The sequence below is a fragment of the Mastigoproctus giganteus genome, chromosome 10 (assembly GCF_048544385.1).
Source record: "Mastigoproctus giganteus isolate SK-2022 chromosome 10, ASM4854438v1, whole genome shotgun sequence".
Taxonomy (NCBI): domain Eukaryota; kingdom Metazoa; phylum Arthropoda; class Arachnida; order Uropygi; family Thelyphonidae; genus Mastigoproctus; species Mastigoproctus giganteus.
Genome location: NC_143584.1, coordinates 146,354,585 through 146,373,431, shown reverse-complemented (window position 1 = coordinate 146,373,431; position 18,847 = coordinate 146,354,585). Strand labels below are relative to the sequence as shown.

General features: G+C 38.4%; 1 protein-coding gene across 3 annotated transcripts in view; it reads left to right on the top strand.

The window, feature by feature from the left end:
- The window catches only part of LOC150079342 (lanC-like protein 2), a 168,410-nt gene that overhangs the window by 112,123 nt on the left and 37,440 nt on the right, over positions 1-18,847 (top strand). For all 3 annotated transcript variants that reach the window (XM_090382537.1, XM_090382538.1, XM_090382539.1), the window contains one exon: positions 8,624-8,806. In XM_090382537.1, the coding sequence (XP_090238663.1) occupies positions 8,624-8,806 (183 nt within the window). The remainder of the gene's footprint in view (positions 1-8,623; positions 8,807-18,847) is intronic.

Below are 18,847 nucleotides of genomic sequence, written 5' to 3'. Positions count from 1 at the left end.
TGGCCCTTTGTAAACCCAGATTGATTTGGAGAGTTTAGTCCAGCAATACTGTAGTGAGCTTCAACCCTTTGGTGTAGAAGATGCTCATAGAGTTTGCTCAGTACTGATAATAAGGCAATGGGCCTGTAAGGGTCCGGGAGGTGTTGGGGCTTCCTAGGGTTTTTGAGGATTAGGCAGATGCTGGCAGTTCTCCAATCAGTAGGAAACTAGCCCACTTGTAGGCAATGGTTGAACAAATTGAGTATTGTCTGTGGTATAAATTAGTAGTAGTAATAATAGAGGCATGTGATGCAAGAAAGCAAGCGTATGAGCTTATGTAGCATCAGCCCAAAAAAGATTGTTGGAAGTGCACAGTATTCCCACCTTTTTTTTATAGGGAAAAAAAAAAAAAGCATTGGGAGTTTATAATAATAAACATTATATCCAGTAAATGACATCTTTAACAATTAACAGCATTCAACTTCCTCCTCCTCCCTTTTATCCATATCTCACCCATTTTGTATGTACAATGCCACATTTAAAATTAAAACAGCTGGGTAATCATTGTTATTCCATTTAAAACTTTATGGATGTTATGCTTATAATCAGTCACATATTTTCCAATTTCCATAACTCCACTGAAGCCATTTTGCTCTAATCTTGCAAAATCTGAAGTTTAGACTGTAAATAGAGGCTTAGAAATATAAGATATATTTGACATACAAAAAAAAAAAAATACTGTGATTAAGTAGACACAGTTCACCCATCTATACCCTCCAAGAATTTGTCTAGTTCTTCCTTGAATTTATTCAAGGAAGAACTAGACAAATTCAGAAGATGGAATCCTATTCTAACAGTCAGTCAACCTCTGACTGAAGGCAAACTTCCACACATCTGTGCTGCAACCACCCTTCCTCAACTTGAATTTATGCCCCCTCATGTGTGCAGTCTCAGCAAGTGGAAGAATGCCATTAACATTCAGCTTACTCAATTTATTCAAGGCTTTAAACATGTTAATCAGATCTCCCTGCATGTGGCTAATCTCAAGATGCTGCAGTTTGCAGACATGAAGCCTTTCTAGGTAAAAGCATCCTTTTGTTCCCTTCACTAGTATGGTTGTTATTCCCTGCATCCATTCCAGCAGATCTACATCCTTCCTAAATGAGTCTTCCAGACCTGGATACAGTGCTGAAGATGTAGCCTAACTATGGCCTTATACAAAGGGATAATTGCCTCCTTATCCCTGCTAGCAAAGTTTCTGTTTATATAATTGACAAAACCTCATGAGTTGCCCAGGCAGTATGTCTGCCTTGCTCAGAGAATTTCATGTCTGACTGCACAATTAACCCCCAGGTCTTTTTCATTTTCCACTACCCTGAGTGTAGTACCACACAGTTGATAAGTTACTCTGCCATTTCTGTTAACCATATGCAGTACCTTGCATTTGTCAATATTAAACTTCAACTGTCATTTCTCAGCCTATTTGGCCCAATTTTCCTAGACTTTGTTGTGGTAGCTCATCCTAATGACTGTCATTAACCACCCTGTCAGGGGCCTCCATAGCCCAGTGGGCAGGAGCAGCAGTGTGTAGCGCACGCTTCTTGATTAGACCGGGGTTCGAGCCCGTGCCCACCAAATACGTAAGATGCGGAAAGGTCAGGGAATAACCACCGCATATCCCCGGAGCAATATGACCTTAATGGCTAATGCTCCAAAAAACCAAATAACAACCACAACCACCCTGCCAACTTCTGTATCATCTGCAAACTTAGACATTAAGCCTTATATAGCTTCATCAGTATCATTGAAAAATATTAAAAACAACAATGGGCCCAGTGCTGAAACCCAGGAAACTCCACTAATAACATCAGTCCATGAAGATCGCTACCCACATTGATAGCCACTCTCTGTCTTCTTCCACTTAACCATCCCTTTGTCCATTGCAGTAACTTGTCCTTAATGCCACATTGTGGGTTGGTCACCCGCACAGCAAGAATTTTGTGGATTTATTGGATGAGTGTTTTTTGCAGCAGCATGTTTGAGAGGCAACCAAAGAGTGTAATACTCTTGATCTGGTTATTAGCAGTGATTATTTGTGCATTAAGAATTTGCAGATAAAGAAACTAGGTGGCAGTGTTCACAGTGTACTGATGTGGGATTTACTTAAACATATAATTATCATTGGTCTCAAACAGTTTTTAAATTCTGTACAGTGAGACCAACTGATGATGTTACCAACATCACATTTTAAGTGGGAAGCATTCAAGGAACTAATTTTGGAAGCTACCAGGCTTTTCATACTGATTAAGAAATACTATTCAAGGTTTAGGCCTAAATGGATGTTACACGAGTTAGGGACTTGTGGCAGAGAATAAAAATGCATGGGATGCATATAAATTATCAAGTGACACAGAAGCCTATGGCAGATAGAAGCTAGTCTCTAATCAAGTCACAAAGGAGATTAGGCAAGCAAAGACAGATTATGAGAAATCTTTGGCAAAGAATTCTAAGAAAAACAGCAAGGACTTCTGGGATGGATCAGATTGGGTACACTTGATATCTATGACTGTTTATGATCCTGCTCAGATAGCTGATAATCTGAATGAATATTTTGCATCTACATTCGTGCATGAGGAGTTAGTTTTTAAGGTTTGAAAATGCCAGGTTCTCAAATTGTAGCAGGGTGCTTAATGATTTTGTAATAACTGAGAGCAAATTGGAGGATAAATTGTTGAAGTTAAACATAAGAAAAAGGCACCTGGAGTGGATTGGATCTATCCAGTTATATTAAAGGAGGTGGCAAAGGAAGTAAGAAAACCTATAGCCATAATTATGAAAGCTTCCTTGGACTCAGGGGAGGTCCTCATGAACTGGAGATATGCAATATCCCCACTTCATAAAGGGGGGATCTAAGGGTGACACAAGTAATTATAGACCAGTTAGTTTAACTTCCGTTCTGGGGAAAATAATGGAGTGACTGGTTAAAGAAGACAGTCTGCCAGAGCAGGTCATGGGGTATTGTCAAAATGATATACAAGAATTTTGCTAGTAGGGAAAAGGAGGTGATTATCCCTTTGTATATGGCAATGGTCCGGCCATGCCTTGAGTACTGCATGCAGGTCTGGAGGCCTCATTTTAGAAAGGATGTAGAGTTGCTTGAGTGTGTACAGAGAAGGGCAACAAAATTAGTGAAGGGAATGAAGGGGTCCTCTTACCAAGAAAGGCTTAAGTTCTGCAAATTTCATCAGCTGGAGACTAGGCATCTACGATGTGATCTGATTGAGTTGTATAAAGTTTTGAATGGGTTGCACACGCTGAATTCTGATGGGATTCTTCCGCTTGCTCAGTTTACAAACCTCAGGGGGGCATAAATTCAAATTGAGGAAAGACAATTATAGAGTAGATGTGCAGAAATTTGTCTTTAGCCAGCAGATGGTGAATTGCTGGATCAACTTTCACGACAAACTTCTGTCTGTCATGAAAGTTGATAGCTTAAATATATTCAAGGAGGAACTGGACTAACTTTTAAAGGGAACGGATGTGTAAATTTGGGTGTTTTTTTTGGCTGTTGTTACATAAGCTCATACACTTGCTTTCTTGCATCGCATGCCTTCACCTCGCCGGTGCCTAGTCTCCAGACACTGTAATTTGCAAAACTTAAGCCTTTCTTCGTAAGAGCAACCCTTTGTTCCAATCACTAACCTTGTTGCCCTTCTCTGTACTCATTCCAGCAGCTCTACATCCTTCTTGAAATGAGGCCTCCAGACCTGTATACAGTAATCAAGGTGTGGCCTGACCATTGCCTTATACAAGAGAATAATCACCTCCTTATCCCTTCTAGAAAAATTCCTGTATAAAAAAAAAATTAATAAATTTTCTGTTTATACTCCAGGACGACCAAACGGTCAGATGAGTTCACAAGATAGACAGAATACAAGAAACAGCACCATATTCAGCAGTCACGGGCTTGAACCCCGGTCACTCAAGGCACATGTACTTATGCAGCCGCGCGCCTGACCACTAGGCTACGGCGACCCCTTTTGATAAGACACCATGAGCTACTCTTGCAGCCCGTCTGCACAGCTCAGAGAACTTCATATCGGCCTGCACAATTACCCCCAGATCCTTTTCATTCTCCACCACTGTCAGTGTAGTACCACAGAGTTGATACGTTCCTCTGGGGGTTGCTGTTTCCCATATGTAGTACTTTACATTTGTCAATGTTAAACTTCATTTGCCACCTCTCAGCCCATTTGCTCAACCTTTCCAGATCCTGTTGCAGCAGCATAGCATCAGTAGTGTCCTTAACAACCCTGCCAACTTTTGTATCGTCTGCAAACTTGGACATTAAGCTTGGTATACCATCATCAATATTATTTATAAATACAGAAAACAATAATGGACCCAACACTGAACCCTGAGGGACTCCACTAATAATATTAGTCCACGATGAGCAGTGCCCATTGATTACCACTCTGTCTTCTCCACCTCAACCACCCCTTTATCCACAGCAGCAATTTGCCTCCAATGCCACACTGCTCCAATTTGTGCAGCAGTCTTCCACGTACAACAGTATCAAAAGCATTTCTAAGATCCAAGTATATATATCAAAGTTATTCCCTGCATCCAGTTCTTTTGTGACTGCATCATAGTACCCAATCAAATTGGTCAGGCAAGACTTCCCCTTAACAAAACCATGCTGTGTCCGAGCTATAACTGAAGTCTTGTCTAGATGATCCTGCAGTGCTTCTGGAACAGAAGTTAAACTCACAGGTCTATAATTACTTGTGTCAGCCTTTGATCCTCCTTTTTGAATTGGGGTTACATTTGCACATCTCCAGTCTATGAGTACCTCCCCTGAGTCCAAGGAAGCTCTCATAATTATGGCTAAGGGTTTGCTTACTTCCTTTGCTGCCTCCTTTAATATAACTGGATAGATCCCATCCACCCCAGGTGCCTTTCTTGTGTTTATCTTCAACAATTTCTCCTCCACTTTACTCTCAGTTATTACAAGATTATCTAGCTTACTGCCAGAGTTGAATACACCTCTCCCATTCCCCTCGATGAATAACTCCTCATGTGTGAATATCGATGCAAAATATTCAGGTTAGCTACCTGAGCAGGATCATCAACAGTTGAACCATCGATATCAAGTGGACAAATCTGATTCAACCCCTTCCTTCTAGAGTTTACATAAGTAAAGAACTCTTTGCTGTTTTTCTTTGCATCCCTTGCCAAAGATTTCTCGTAATCTGCCTTCGCCTGCCTAACCTCCTTTGTAACTTGGTTACAGATCAACTTATATCTATCATAGGCTTCTGTGTCACGTGTTAATTTATATGTATCCCAAGCATTTTTCTTCTCTGTCATATGTCTCATTAGTTCATCTGACATCCATTTAGGCCTAAACCTTGAACAATATTTCTTAGTTGGTATGTAAAGCCTAATAGCTTCCAAGATAAGTTCTTTGAATGCTTCCCATTTTGAATTTGCTGTTGGTAACATCATCAGTTGGTCCCACTGTATAGAATTTAAATAGTCTCAGACCATTGTGGTCGCCTTTACATAAGCAATAACCCTTCCCTTTACCCATGATGGCAGTTACCTCTTTGAGTAAATCCCACTTCAGCACACTCTGATCACTGCCACCTAGTGGTTCCGCTATCTGCAGATTCTTAATGCATGAAGAATCACTACTGATAATCAAATCTAGAGTACTACTCCCTCTAGTTGCCTCCCGAACATGCTGATGTAGAAAATAATCATCCAATAAATCCACAAAAGCCTTGCTAGTGTGTGAGTGACCAACCCACAAATTCCAGTCAATAACTGGAAAATTAAAACCCCCCATTATAAGACTCTCTAATTTACTGGCCCACTGTATTTCCCTGTAGAGTTTCTTATTATACTCATCAGAGTCATTAGGCCTATAGCACACTCCTACTCTCAATTTTGATCTCCCAGTGCTTATGTCACACCAAACTGTCTCGACACTGCACACTGTCCACCGATGTCGACTGGTGTCACTTCCTTGGATTTTATGTGTTTCTTAACTAATAGCATAACCCCTCCTCCCTTTCTATCCTTTCTGTAGACGTTGTACTCCCCATATGACAGTTCTGCATTCCTTATATCTGTGTGACACCACGTCTCTGGTATCCCAACAATATCCGCCTTTGATGCTTTGAGCAACACCTCAAATTCATCAGATTTATTTACCAAACTCCTAGCATTGGTGTACATGCAAGTATACATGGACCTGTTCTTTTTCTTAGCTACCCTAACACAACCTATGTGTTTACTTGTACCCTAATGATTCCCAGCAGTCTCTGAAATATCCTGCATCTTATTTTCCAGGCTGCTGCTCAATCCAATAGAAGCAGTGCAAGAATCACCTTCACCTCTGCCAGTGGCTACTGTTAATCTATTAGTCCTTGTATCCCCCTCCAAGCTAGCAGTTTCCGACCCACCTAACACTGCCTCGATAGCATCAGCAAATATTCTTGCACCCTTTCTATTTAAGCGTATCCCATCCTTGTAGAAGCAGTCCCTTCTTGTTAACAAGTACAGTCCAGGCTGAAAAAAAGTCTACCCATTGAGCCTTGCACAATCTTTCCAGGGCCGAATTGATCGACAAGGCTCTCATCATATACTCCCTCCTATCATGTCTGGGCAGAATTGCAGACACTTTCAAATTCAACCCTAATTCATGGCTTTTTTTCAACAGTGACCTGTATTTGTTAAGTAATTTTGTCGGTCTCCTACTCTTAATATCATTAGTGCCATCATGTACAACTATATCACCTTTTGTGCCCTTAAAAGATGATATCTGCTCTACAACGTCATCAACCTTTGCCCCTGGCAGACATACCCTGGTCCTGTTCCACCTATCCTTTTTACAAAGCATGTTTCCTGTTTCCCTGACAATAGAATCACCAACAACTACTAGTTCCTGTGGGACCAGCGCATTCTGCCTTGGGTGTTGCCACTGTGTTGCGTGATGACCGAGTGCAAGCTCTGGCGATTTGGGCAGCTGAGAGCTTGATGGGCCCCTCACTTTAAATCCTTCAAGGGCATCCACCCTGTCCTTCAAGCTCTCATATAGGCCCATAACAATGCTGAGTTGTCGCCTGATTTCGTTATACTCCTTGCATCGCGCACACACAAAGACATCCCCCATGGCAATATCATGTCCCGTACCCGATTGCTCCACAAACATCATGCAAGCAGTGCATTTTAAAAGGCTGTGATTCAGAGGGCAACTGCCCCCCCCCCTCAGTTCTCCTTTGAACCACAGTACTCCCATTAGCTTGAGCCTTTTGCTTTGCTATTCTGGTCTGTCATTATTTCATTGCTCCAGTTTGTACAGCAGTCTTTTATGTGCAACACTGTTAACAGTATCAAAGTCATAACATTGTATGGTATGTCATAACTTTGAAGAAAATCTAGATAATATGACTCAGCCAGAAATAGCAGTCAATTGCATAGTCCTTTGGTTCTCTTCATGATAATTATGAATTAAGAATGCTGTAATCATCCTCCCAATGACCTAACACAAGATCTGCAATGTATGTGGGTGACCCATTTCATTCTAATTCCAGCCTTGCATTCAAAGTATAATGCATACCACATGTGTAAAAAAATTAATGAGGATTAGCAACAATATCAAGACATTATGCATGACGTTAAATAGTTTACTCATACTACTCATACTCTTACTGTTTGTTCTTGGAAATTCTTTACGTATTGCGTGTGAATGTTCTTATGGTACTTAAATTTTTTGTTTTATAGTGTGTTATGTCTGTACAAAAGTGTGTTCACAGGCAAAAGTCTGAACACACTTTATGCCTACAATAACATTTTCATGTTATTACGGGTCAAAAAATTTAAAATAACTCAGATGGAAAACGTTTTTGCAGCATATGACAGATGTTTTTTGATTAATTATTGCATGAAGCAATCTTCTGATCAACAGTGAGTAGCATTTGCATTATATTAGTCAGTAGTTGCACATTTAATGCTTTCACTCTAAGCTGAATATTTGTGAGATGCAACGTATCTCCCCCCCTTCAGAAAAATTGCAACTATTCTTTTCCAAAAAAATTTTGGATAATAGAATTTTTGTTAACATTCTCATAATCAAGTTATAAAAATATACTAAAATCACCTGACTTTACAATAAGGAAAAAATATGTTGTACAGGAAACATACATGGAGGAAATCGCCATGTTAATACATTTCCTGAAAATTACAAGAAAAATGCAAATGTAATCCCATAAGTTTCTTCAAGTTTCTCAGTCTTCAGCCTGCTCTGGTACTAGAGACTGTATTTTGTGAACACAAAAAGTTGAACTTTCTTTAACCACCATATATAATAATAAAATCAAAATTTATAGTATAATTGAGCATATAAATTTATTCGTGAAAACCACATATAAATCTGAAATGTTCTTTATGAAATTGATCTCATTCAGTCCTAGTCCACTGGAAGCTGATATTCCTTTTAAATTAATTTTAAATGAATAAAATTATATTTCAAAAAAATGAAATTAAGTAATGATTAATCACAATTTTGTAAAAGAGAATTCATGATTTGTAACTTATCCTGGAAGTGCTGTTTTCCCCTTCTTCCTTTATTTTAAAGGCTAGAGATTATTTAAGTGCTGTGGAACTCAGTGATCTTGTAAAGCCTGGTGTTGACTACATGCTGTCACTGAAATTTCCTTCCGGAAATTTTCCATCTTCTCTTGAAAACAAAAGTGATAGACTAATTCACTGGTGTCATGGAGCTCCTGGAGTTATTCACCTACTCTTATTAGCTCATGAAGTAAGAGCCTGTTTCATTCTATATTGCTGTAACTGTTTTTTAGCTAAGATAAGATTTGTATTTTTGACATTCAAGATTTAAGAAAACACTGGCACAGTTTTTTAACATAACTATTCAATCAAAAAAAAAAGTTTTTGTTTCAGCTTATTTATAATTTATTTTGTATAAAAGTTGCTGATTAGAAATGAAGAAAAAGTTTTTTAAAAATTAAAAATATTGACATAATTTGATTTATCTATAACATAGGATAATTTTTTTTTCCTGAATGTACTGTTTTCTAAGCTAATATGTGGCCCTTTGTGAGGATTAACCATTAGTTTGTAGTTGATGAGAAATACATATCAACTGGAATGCCATACAATCTTACATATAAGATCAGTTGTATAGAAATATCAGTTTATTTGCCAAGAGAAAATAGCTTCCCATCCCCACCAGCATAAACTAATAGTGCAGTAGATTTCAAATTAGCATCTAAATAGTCTTTTTATAAAAAGGCAGTGTAAACAAATTAATAAATATTATAAAACACCAAATACAGTAAACCCCCGCTATTCGCGTGGGTTACGTTCCTGAGAAATGCCACGAATACCGAAAACATGAATACTGAGTTATGGCTCCCACTGTAATAAAGGGGTTCCGTTCCAAAGTATGAAATATATAAGAAAAACTAGTCTAAAATTTTGTCTATGTATGTATTATAGGTACCTTCATAATATGAAATGCAACTATATGGCATCGAAATGAAAATAAGAAACAGTTTAATATTAAATATAATATTTATTAGAAATTTCAAACAAATCTTTCAAACCAGTGCCTTTGCTAACTAAAAAACTTATCCCACCAATGCATTACCAGTTTCGCTAAAGTGTTGATAAAGGAGTTTTGCCTTTTCACGAATGATGAGTGAACTTAACGGAATTTTATTTTCAGTTCGGTCTTCTATCCACAGATTTAAAGCTTTTCCATTTTTTCTAATTTAACATCACGAGTTACAGAGCAAATTTTTGAAGCAATTAGCACGTTTTCACGGACACTATGGCGGATTTTTTCTTCCGGTATCTTGATTGATCGTACCGTTGACTCATTGATTTTATAATGTTTTAAGCTGATAAGCGAGTTTCTGAGACAGTGGACACCTTAACCATGTTTGGGGGGGGGGGCAAAGCTTGGAGACAAATAATTACATCAATAAATTTTTATTTAATTATTTAATTATACAAGTAGATTATAGAATACAGTATTACATCAATACAAAAACACATACATAATGTATATAAATTTAAAATATAAAGGAAACAAGAATTAATATAGATAGATAATAATAATTTCAATAATCACATATTGAATAAGAATTGAATTCTCCGTGTATCGCTTGCAAACCTATTGATGCTTGGAGACAAATAATTACATCAATAAATTTTTATTTAATTATTTAATTATACAAGTAGATTATAGAATACAGTATTACATCAATACAAAAACACATACATAATGTATATAAATTTAAAATATAAAGGAAACAAGAATTAATATAGATAGATAATAATAATTTCAATAATCACATATTGAATAAGAATTGAATTCTCCGTGTATCGCTTGCAAACCTATTGATGCTTGGAGACAAATAATTACATCAATAAATTTTTATTTAATTATTTAATTATACAAGTAGATTATAGAATACAGTATTACATCAATACAAAAACACATACATAATGTATATAAATTTAAAATATAAAGGAAACAAGAATTAATATAGATAGATAGATAGATAATAATAATTTCAATAATCACATATTGTATAAGAATTGAATTCTCCGTGTATCGCTTGCAAACCTATTGATGACATTTTCAATAAATTTCTTCTTTGCCGCTTCCTCTTCTAGTTTCTTCCTGTGCCCACTAATCATACATAAACCTGATAAGCGAGTTTCTGAGACAGTGGACACCTTAACCATGTTTTAACACTTCTCAAGGTGCTGAAACTTCTTTCAGTGGTACAGGTTGTAACAGGTAATATCATACCAATAGTTATTGCCGAATTAATAGAAGGGAAATAGTCGCAATGTTCCAAAACTTCTGATAAAGTTTGGGGAATATCAGTCAATGAACCCAAAACAGGAACACGTGTTTTATTGCTGCAATAGATGAAACACATGTTCTATGGTTACCCCGCCAAGGGCCGAAACCAGCCAACCCAGAATAAAATTTTAAGGCAGACAAAGCGTCCCATGGTCGAGGGTGTAATGTTACATATCTCAGTCACTTTTACGATTATAATCTGTGGAATTTTTTACTCGATTCCAGGGAGGGGCAAGTGCCAGTTTGACACATTTGAATTTTTACAGGTCTTTTTCCCAACATGGCTGAGTTAGTCGGTCTCAGGCCAGGGTAGCATGTTTTTTCTCCCTGAAACTCTGTATTTTCATCTAACAAAACAGAAAATTGACCTCAGAACACAAGTAGTTTATAGACAATATACACAGGGCAACATGGCCTTAGTCGCCGGTGCTCCTGAAAAAAAAAATATATGGTTACTGAAGATGTTCAAGAATTACTGGTGTAAAAAGAGGCTGGTGAAGTGGATTTGGTGGAAATGGCATCAGAGGTAAACCAAATCAATTCAGAGAGTTAGAGAGCAGACAAAAATTCTGAACTTCCAAATTTTACACTAAAAAGCAAAAAGGAAGGCATGAAGCTAGCCAAGCAATTATAATCTGAATTTTTGAATGCAGATTCTTCAACTGAAAGGAGTCCAAAGTTCAAAAGGGAGCTTAAAAAGTGCTAAATTCCATACGAAATTTACAAAGATCTATAAAGCAAAAACAAACAAATCCAGATTACTGATTTTTTTTTAAAGAGAGCAGAAGATACGCAAAATCTGGAGTGGTATATTTTTGTTAGCTTTTGGAACGCAACCCCCCTTTTTGTACTTGTTCTTAGTCCCATATAAAACAGTTTTGCACTACACGAGATTTTATAAGAAACTAACTACTGTATTTTACGAGGGTTACCTGTACTGGAAAAACAAAATAATAAGATTCTTTATTAACATAAATTGTATACAATAGTGATTACTTACAAGAAAGCCAGAGGAAGCTTACAATACGTTGTTTATACAAGTGATTTTTTTATTAGAAAAAAATAAAATAAAATAAAATAAATAAATAATAATAATAAAAAAATAAATAAAAAATAATAATCGAATAATAATGTAATAGTAATTAAAATGAAAAAGGACTACAAGTTGTGCATAACATGAAATGACATTGGCTAACTAGGACCGGCACATACATAATTGTCCTTTACAAATAGAAAGATAGGCCAAGATGCCATTGCGATATGCCTTGTCAATAGACCACAGGTTGATGTCGATGTTGAGCTAGTTGAGTGTCCAGAATCACATTTGAGAAATGTCTCTTGAAATTCTGTAGCCTCTGGAGCCTTGAGCACAAGGAGAGGGTACTGTGGAGATGTCTGCCTGGCAACCACCAACCAACTGTATTCCAGATGTTGATGTGATCGTGCTTAGCTGAGCATAGATGAAGGAATGCCTTTATTTTTAGCACATGGGCTCTGTGGACTGTGGGTGTGTATTGCAGGTTGGAGCAGAGTGCAGATTTATGTCTTGTAGATCTGGTTCAACCAAAAGTTGGCCCACTTCAGCACCCAGAATTCAAGGCCCCATAGTTTCCTGAGGCTGATGGGTGGTGCTGCAGACCAAACTTCCATGGCATAGAAGAGCACACTACAGAAGTAAGTTGCAAGGTATTTCCGGATTATTTGCTTATTGTGCATTTTGCACAGATCTATTTTCATTCCCCAGAAGGCTCTCAGGGCTTTGGAATGCTGAGCTTGGATTTGTTGTTTATAGGTGAGGTTGGCATCAAGAATTACTCCTAGGAATTTGACACTGTCTGTGGGAATCAGAACATTTCTTGCCAATTCTGGATGTAGAGAAGATGCAGTATCAACAGAAGTCCATCCGACTTGGGAGTAAAAATGAGATAGTTTGACTTCTGGATTAACTGATATGCCAGAGATGCAGTATCAACAGATGTCATCCGACTTGGGAGTAAAGATGAGATAGTTTGACTCTTGGATTAACTGATATGCCAAGAAATTTTGCATACTTACAGAATGTATTTAGGTAGCTGTTTACGAATTCAGAGAAAGTTTGTCTTGCTTGTGAATCACCAACACAGAGTTTGCATGGAAAGTAGCATAAATATCATCAGCATATGATAGGAATGCTGGAATTTGATCCATTACTGGAACAAGTATTGCTGCAAATAGCAAGGTTGAGTAAGAGAACCACCTTGTGGGATCCCTACCTCCATACTTTTACAGACTAATGCCATCCATTGCCTATGAAGTGAAGCATTCTCCCAGATAGCAGATTATTGAGGATCTTGAATATATTTCTGGATATCTCGTAGAATCTTTCAAGTAAGGTAAGAAGTGGCATGATTTGGACTGAGTCGAAAGCAGATTTTCATGTCCAGAAAATTGGTTTGAAGATCTTCGTTGTCATTCCAGGCATGAAGTATTTTCTGTGATAAGGACTGTAGGCATGTTACAGTACCCAGAACATAATGGGTATGTTCTGGCCTCTGCGCAAAGATTGCAAGTGCTACATCATTATACATGCACTTTTCAAGGCATTTCAGGAAGGGAGAGGCAATTGATATTGGCCTGAAGTCAGCCAGTTTTTCGCATGAGGCTTTTTCGGAACTGCAACGACTCTATGACAGCCAGCTTAAAGGCACCTGTGCATATTTGAGTACTTTAAATTGAGAGTAGGAGTGTGTTATAGGCCTGTGACTGTGATGAGTATACCAAACATCTATACAGAGAAAGGGCCAGCAAATCAGAATGTCTCATAATGGGGGATTTTAACTTTCCAAATGTTGACTGGAATTTGTGGATTGGTCACTCTCATACTAGCAAGACTTCGAATTTCTTGGATGACTTTTTTCTACAGAACCATGTTAGAGAGGCAACAAGAGGAAGCAATACTCTTGATCTGGTTATCAGCAATGATTCTTCATGCATTAAGAATCTGCAGTATGTCTTATATTGTGAATACCATCAAAACTCATTGTCACGCAGCCACCTACTAAGTAACTAGGAATTGACATCTAAGTACATCTCATATCATGAATACCTTCACAACTCGTTGAAAGTATTCATAATACCTTTGTAATACTGTTGTGAATACCTTCGCAACTCATGAAGGTATTCACAACGATGTACTTAATGATGCCAATTCCTAGTTACTTAAAGGCTGCATGTAGAAATAATGCACTTGCACTAACTTACACGTCATTTGACTATTTCGCAACTCGAGGCTTATAGCCCTAAAGTGCTCTATGATCTTAATTACTTGCACATCACTAGGCATCTCTCATATTATGGAGTTGTACTTCGTGACTAGGTTGTCATCATTGCATCACCAGGTCACTGTTGAACAAAAGCCGAGAATTAGGGTTGAATTTGAAAGTGTCTGCAATTCTGCCCACACACAATAGAAGGGAGTATATGATGAGAGCCTTGTCGATCAATTCGGCCCTGGAAAGAATGTGCAAGGCTCAAGGGGTAGAATTTTTTCAGCCTGGACTGTACTTGTTAACAGGAGAGACTGCTTGTATAGGGATGGGATACACTTAAATAGAAAGGGTGCAAGAATATTTGCTGATGCTATCGAGGCAGTGTTAGGTGGGTCGGAAAACTGCTAGATTGGGGGGACACAAGGACTAATAGATTAACAGTAGCCACTGGCAGAGGTGAAAGTGATTCTTGCACTGCTTCTATTGGAATGAGCAGCAGCTTGAAAAATAAGATGCAGGATATTTCAGAGACTGCTGGAAGTCATTGGGATACAAGTAAACACATGGGTTGTGTTAGGGTACCTAAGAAAAAGAACAGGTGCATGTATACTTGCGTGTATACCAATGCTAGGAGTTTGGTAAATAAATTTGATGAATTTGAGGTGTTGCTCAAAGCACCAAAGGCGGATATTGTTGGAATATCAGAGACATGGTGTCACACAGATATAAGTAATGCAGAACTGGAATTTAGGGAGTGCAACGTCCACAGAAAGGATAGACAGGATAGGAAGGGAGGAGAGGTTATGCTATTAGTTAAGAAACACACAAAATCTAAGGAAGTGACGCCAGTCGACATCGCTGGACAGAGCAGTGTCGAGTCAGTTTGGTGTGACATAAGCATTGGGAGATCAAAATTGAGAGTAGGAGTGTGCTATAGGCCTAATGACTCTGATGAGTATAATAAGAAACTGTACAGAGAAATAGAGTGGGCTAGTAAATCAGAGTCTTATAATGGGGGATTTTAATTTCCCAGATATTGACTGGAATTTGTGGGTTGGCTTCTCACTCACACACTAGCAATGCTTTTATGGATTTATTGGATGATTGTTTTCTACATCAGCATGTTTGGGAGGTAACTAGAGGGAGTAATACTCTGATCTGATTATCAGTAATGATTCTTCATGCATTAAGAATCTGCAGATAAAGGAACCACTAGATGGCAGTGATCACAGTGTGCTGAAGTGGGATTTACTCAAAGGTGTAACTATCATCAGGGGTAAAAGGAAGGGTTTTTGCTTTCTTAAAGGCAACGATGGTCTGAGACAGTATTTAAATTCTATACAGTGGGACCAACTGATGATGTTACCAACAGCAAACTCAAAATGGGAAGCATTCAAAGAACTTATCTTGGAAGCTACTAGGCTTTACATACCAACTAAGAAATATTGTTCAAGGTTTAGGCTTAAATGGATGTCAGATGAACTAATGAGACATATGGCAAAGAAGAAATATGCATGGGATACATATAAATTAACATGTGACACAGAAGCCTATGATAGATATAAGTTGATCTGTAACCAAGTTACAAAGGAGGTTAGGCAGGCGAAGGCAGATTACAAGAAATCTTTGGCAAGGGATGCAAAGAAAAACAGCAAGGAGTTCTTTACTTATGTAAACTCTAGAAGGAAGGGGATGAATCAGATTGGTCCACTAGATATCGATGGTTCAACTGTTCAGGTAGCTAACAAACTAAATCAATATTTTGCATCTACATTCACACATGACATGAGGAGTTATTCAGGAAGGGGAATGCCATAGATGAAGTAAACACTGGCAGTGAGCTAGATGATCTTGTAATAACTGAGAGTAAAGTGGATGAGAAATTGTTGAAGATAAATACAAGAAAGGCACCTGGGGTGGATGGGATCTATCCAGTTATATTAAAGGAGGCAGCAAAGGAAGTATGCAATCCGTTAGCCATAATTATGAGAGCTTCCTTGGATTGGGGGAGGTACCCATTCTGGAGATGTGCAAATGTAACCCCAATTCACAAAGGAGGATCAAAGGCTGACACAAGTAATTATAGACCTGTGAGTTTAACTTCTGTTCCAGGAAAATTAATGGAAGCACTGGTTAAAGAAGCACTGCAGGATCATCTTGACAAGAATTTAGTTATAACTCAGACACAGCATGGTTTTGTTAAGGGAAGGTCTTGCCTGACCGATTTGATTGGATACTATGATGTAGAAACAAAAGAATTGGATGCAGGGAATAACTTTGATATTATATATTTGGATCTTAGAAAGGCTTTTGATGCTGTTGCACATGGAAGGCTGCTGCACAAATTGGAGCAGCGTGGCATTGGTGGCAAATTGTTGCTATGGATAAAGGGATGGTTGAATGGCAGAAGACAGAGTGGTAATTAATGGACACTGCTCATCGTGGACTAATGTTATTAGTGGAGTCCCTCGGAGTTCAGTGTTGGGTCCATTGTTGTTTTCTGTATTTATAAATAATATTGATGATGGTATATCAAGCTTAATGTCCAAGTTTGCAAACGATACAAAGGTTGGTAGGGTTGTTAAGGATGCTACTGACACTATGCTGCTGCAACAGGATCTTGAAAGGTTTTGCAGATGGACTGAGAGGTGGCAAATGAAGTTTAACATTGACAAATGTAAAGTACTACATATGGGAAACAGCAACCCCAGAGCAACGTATCAACTCTGTGATACTACACTGACAGTGGTGGAGAATGAAAAGGACCTGGGGGTAATTGTGCAGGCAGATATGAAGTTCTCTGAGCAGTGCAGACGAGCTGCAAGAGTAGCTCATGGTGTCTTGTCAATGATATACAGGAATTTTTCTAACAGGGATAGGGAGGTGATTATTCCCCCCTTGTATAAGGCAATGGTCAGGCCGCACCTTGAGTACTGTATACAGGTCTGGAGGCCTCATTTCAAGAAGGATGTAGAGCTGCTGGAATGAGTACAGAGAAGGGCAACAAGGTTAATGAACGGAACAAAGGGTTGCTCTTATGAAGAAAGGCTTAAGTTTTGCAAATTACGGTGTCTGGATACTAGGCACCGGCGAGGTGATCTGATAGAGGTGTACAAAGCCTTGAATGGTTTGAGCATGCTCAGTGCTGATGGGATACTGCCTCTTGCTCAGAATAATCACCTGAGAGGGCATAAATTCAAATTGAGGAAAGACAGATGTAGGATAGATGTGCGGAAATTTGCCTTTAGCCAGCGTGTGCTTGGTTGGTTGGTGGAACAGACTTCCATCCCTTGTTGTGGAAGTTGATAGCCTAAATAAATTTAAGGCTCAGCTGAACAGGTATTTTGAATGAACGGAGGGGTGAAGTGGAAGCGTTTTTTTTTTTTTTTTTTGGCTGATGCTGCATAAGCTTGCTTTCTTGCATCATATGCCTCTACTAATGCTAATGACCAGTGTACCTGCCTACTCACTGATGAGGAGCCAACAAGCTCCAAAACAGTACCGTCTGGGTGGTGGTATCCACTGAGAATAAGTAACGGTAGTCGTCTCCATTGGTGAAGTGTTACTTATTCGAGGTAGTGCAATATCATGGCAACTCGTTATGAAGGTATTCACAACATGAGACGTATTTAATGATGCCGATTCCTAGCTACTTAGTAGCTGGCTGTGTGTAGAAATGATACACTTGCACTAATTTACACGTCACTAACGTGGAATTTAATTTAAGACATAACTGCTGTCAAGAATAAGGGAAAAGGCCTTTGCTTTTTGTAACGGTGACTACGGAGGCCTTAAACAGTTTTTAAATTCTGTGCAGTGGGACCAACTGGTGATGTTACCAACAGCAAATTCTAAAAGGGAAGTAATCAAAGAAGTTACTAGGCTTTTCATACCAACAAAGAAATACTGTTCAAGACTTTCACCTAAATGGATGTCAAATGAACTATTGAGATATGTGCCACAGAAGAAAAGTGCATGGAGTGCATATAAATTATCAGGTGATTCAGAAGGTTATGGTAGATATAAAGTAGTCTGTAATCAAGTTACAAAGGAGGTTAGGCAAGCTAAGGCAGATTATGAGAAGTCTTCTGCAAAGAATGCAAGGAAAAACAGCCATGATTTCTTACTTATATTAACAGTAGAAGGAAGAGATGAATCACATTGGGCCACTTGATGTCTGTGGGTTAACAGTTGATGATCCTGCTCAAGTTGCACACAAATTGAATAGATATTTTGCATCTGCATTCACACATGAGGAATTCTTTAGGGAAGGGGATGCCAGAAGTTTATTGAACTCTTAGCGAGGAGCTGAATGACTGTGCTAACTTTGTATGACTAAGGAAAGTGGAAAAGAAATTGTTGAAGATGGGCTAAAAAAGGCACCCGGGGTGGATAGGATCTATCCATTATTATTAAGGGAGACAACAAAGGAGGTGAGCAAACCCTTAGTCATAATTATGAGAGCATCTATTGATTCAGGAGGGGTCCCTGTGGACTGGAGATGTGTGAATGTATCCCAATTCATAAAGGGAGACGAAAAGGCGATGTGAGTAATTATCGACCTGTTAGCTTAACGTCTGTTCTAGGAAAATAATGGAATCTCTTGTTAAAGAAGTAATGCAGGGCCATCTGGACAGAAATGCAGTTATACTACAATCACAGCATGGATTTGTTAAGGGGCAGTCTTGTCTAACCAATCTGATAAGTTACT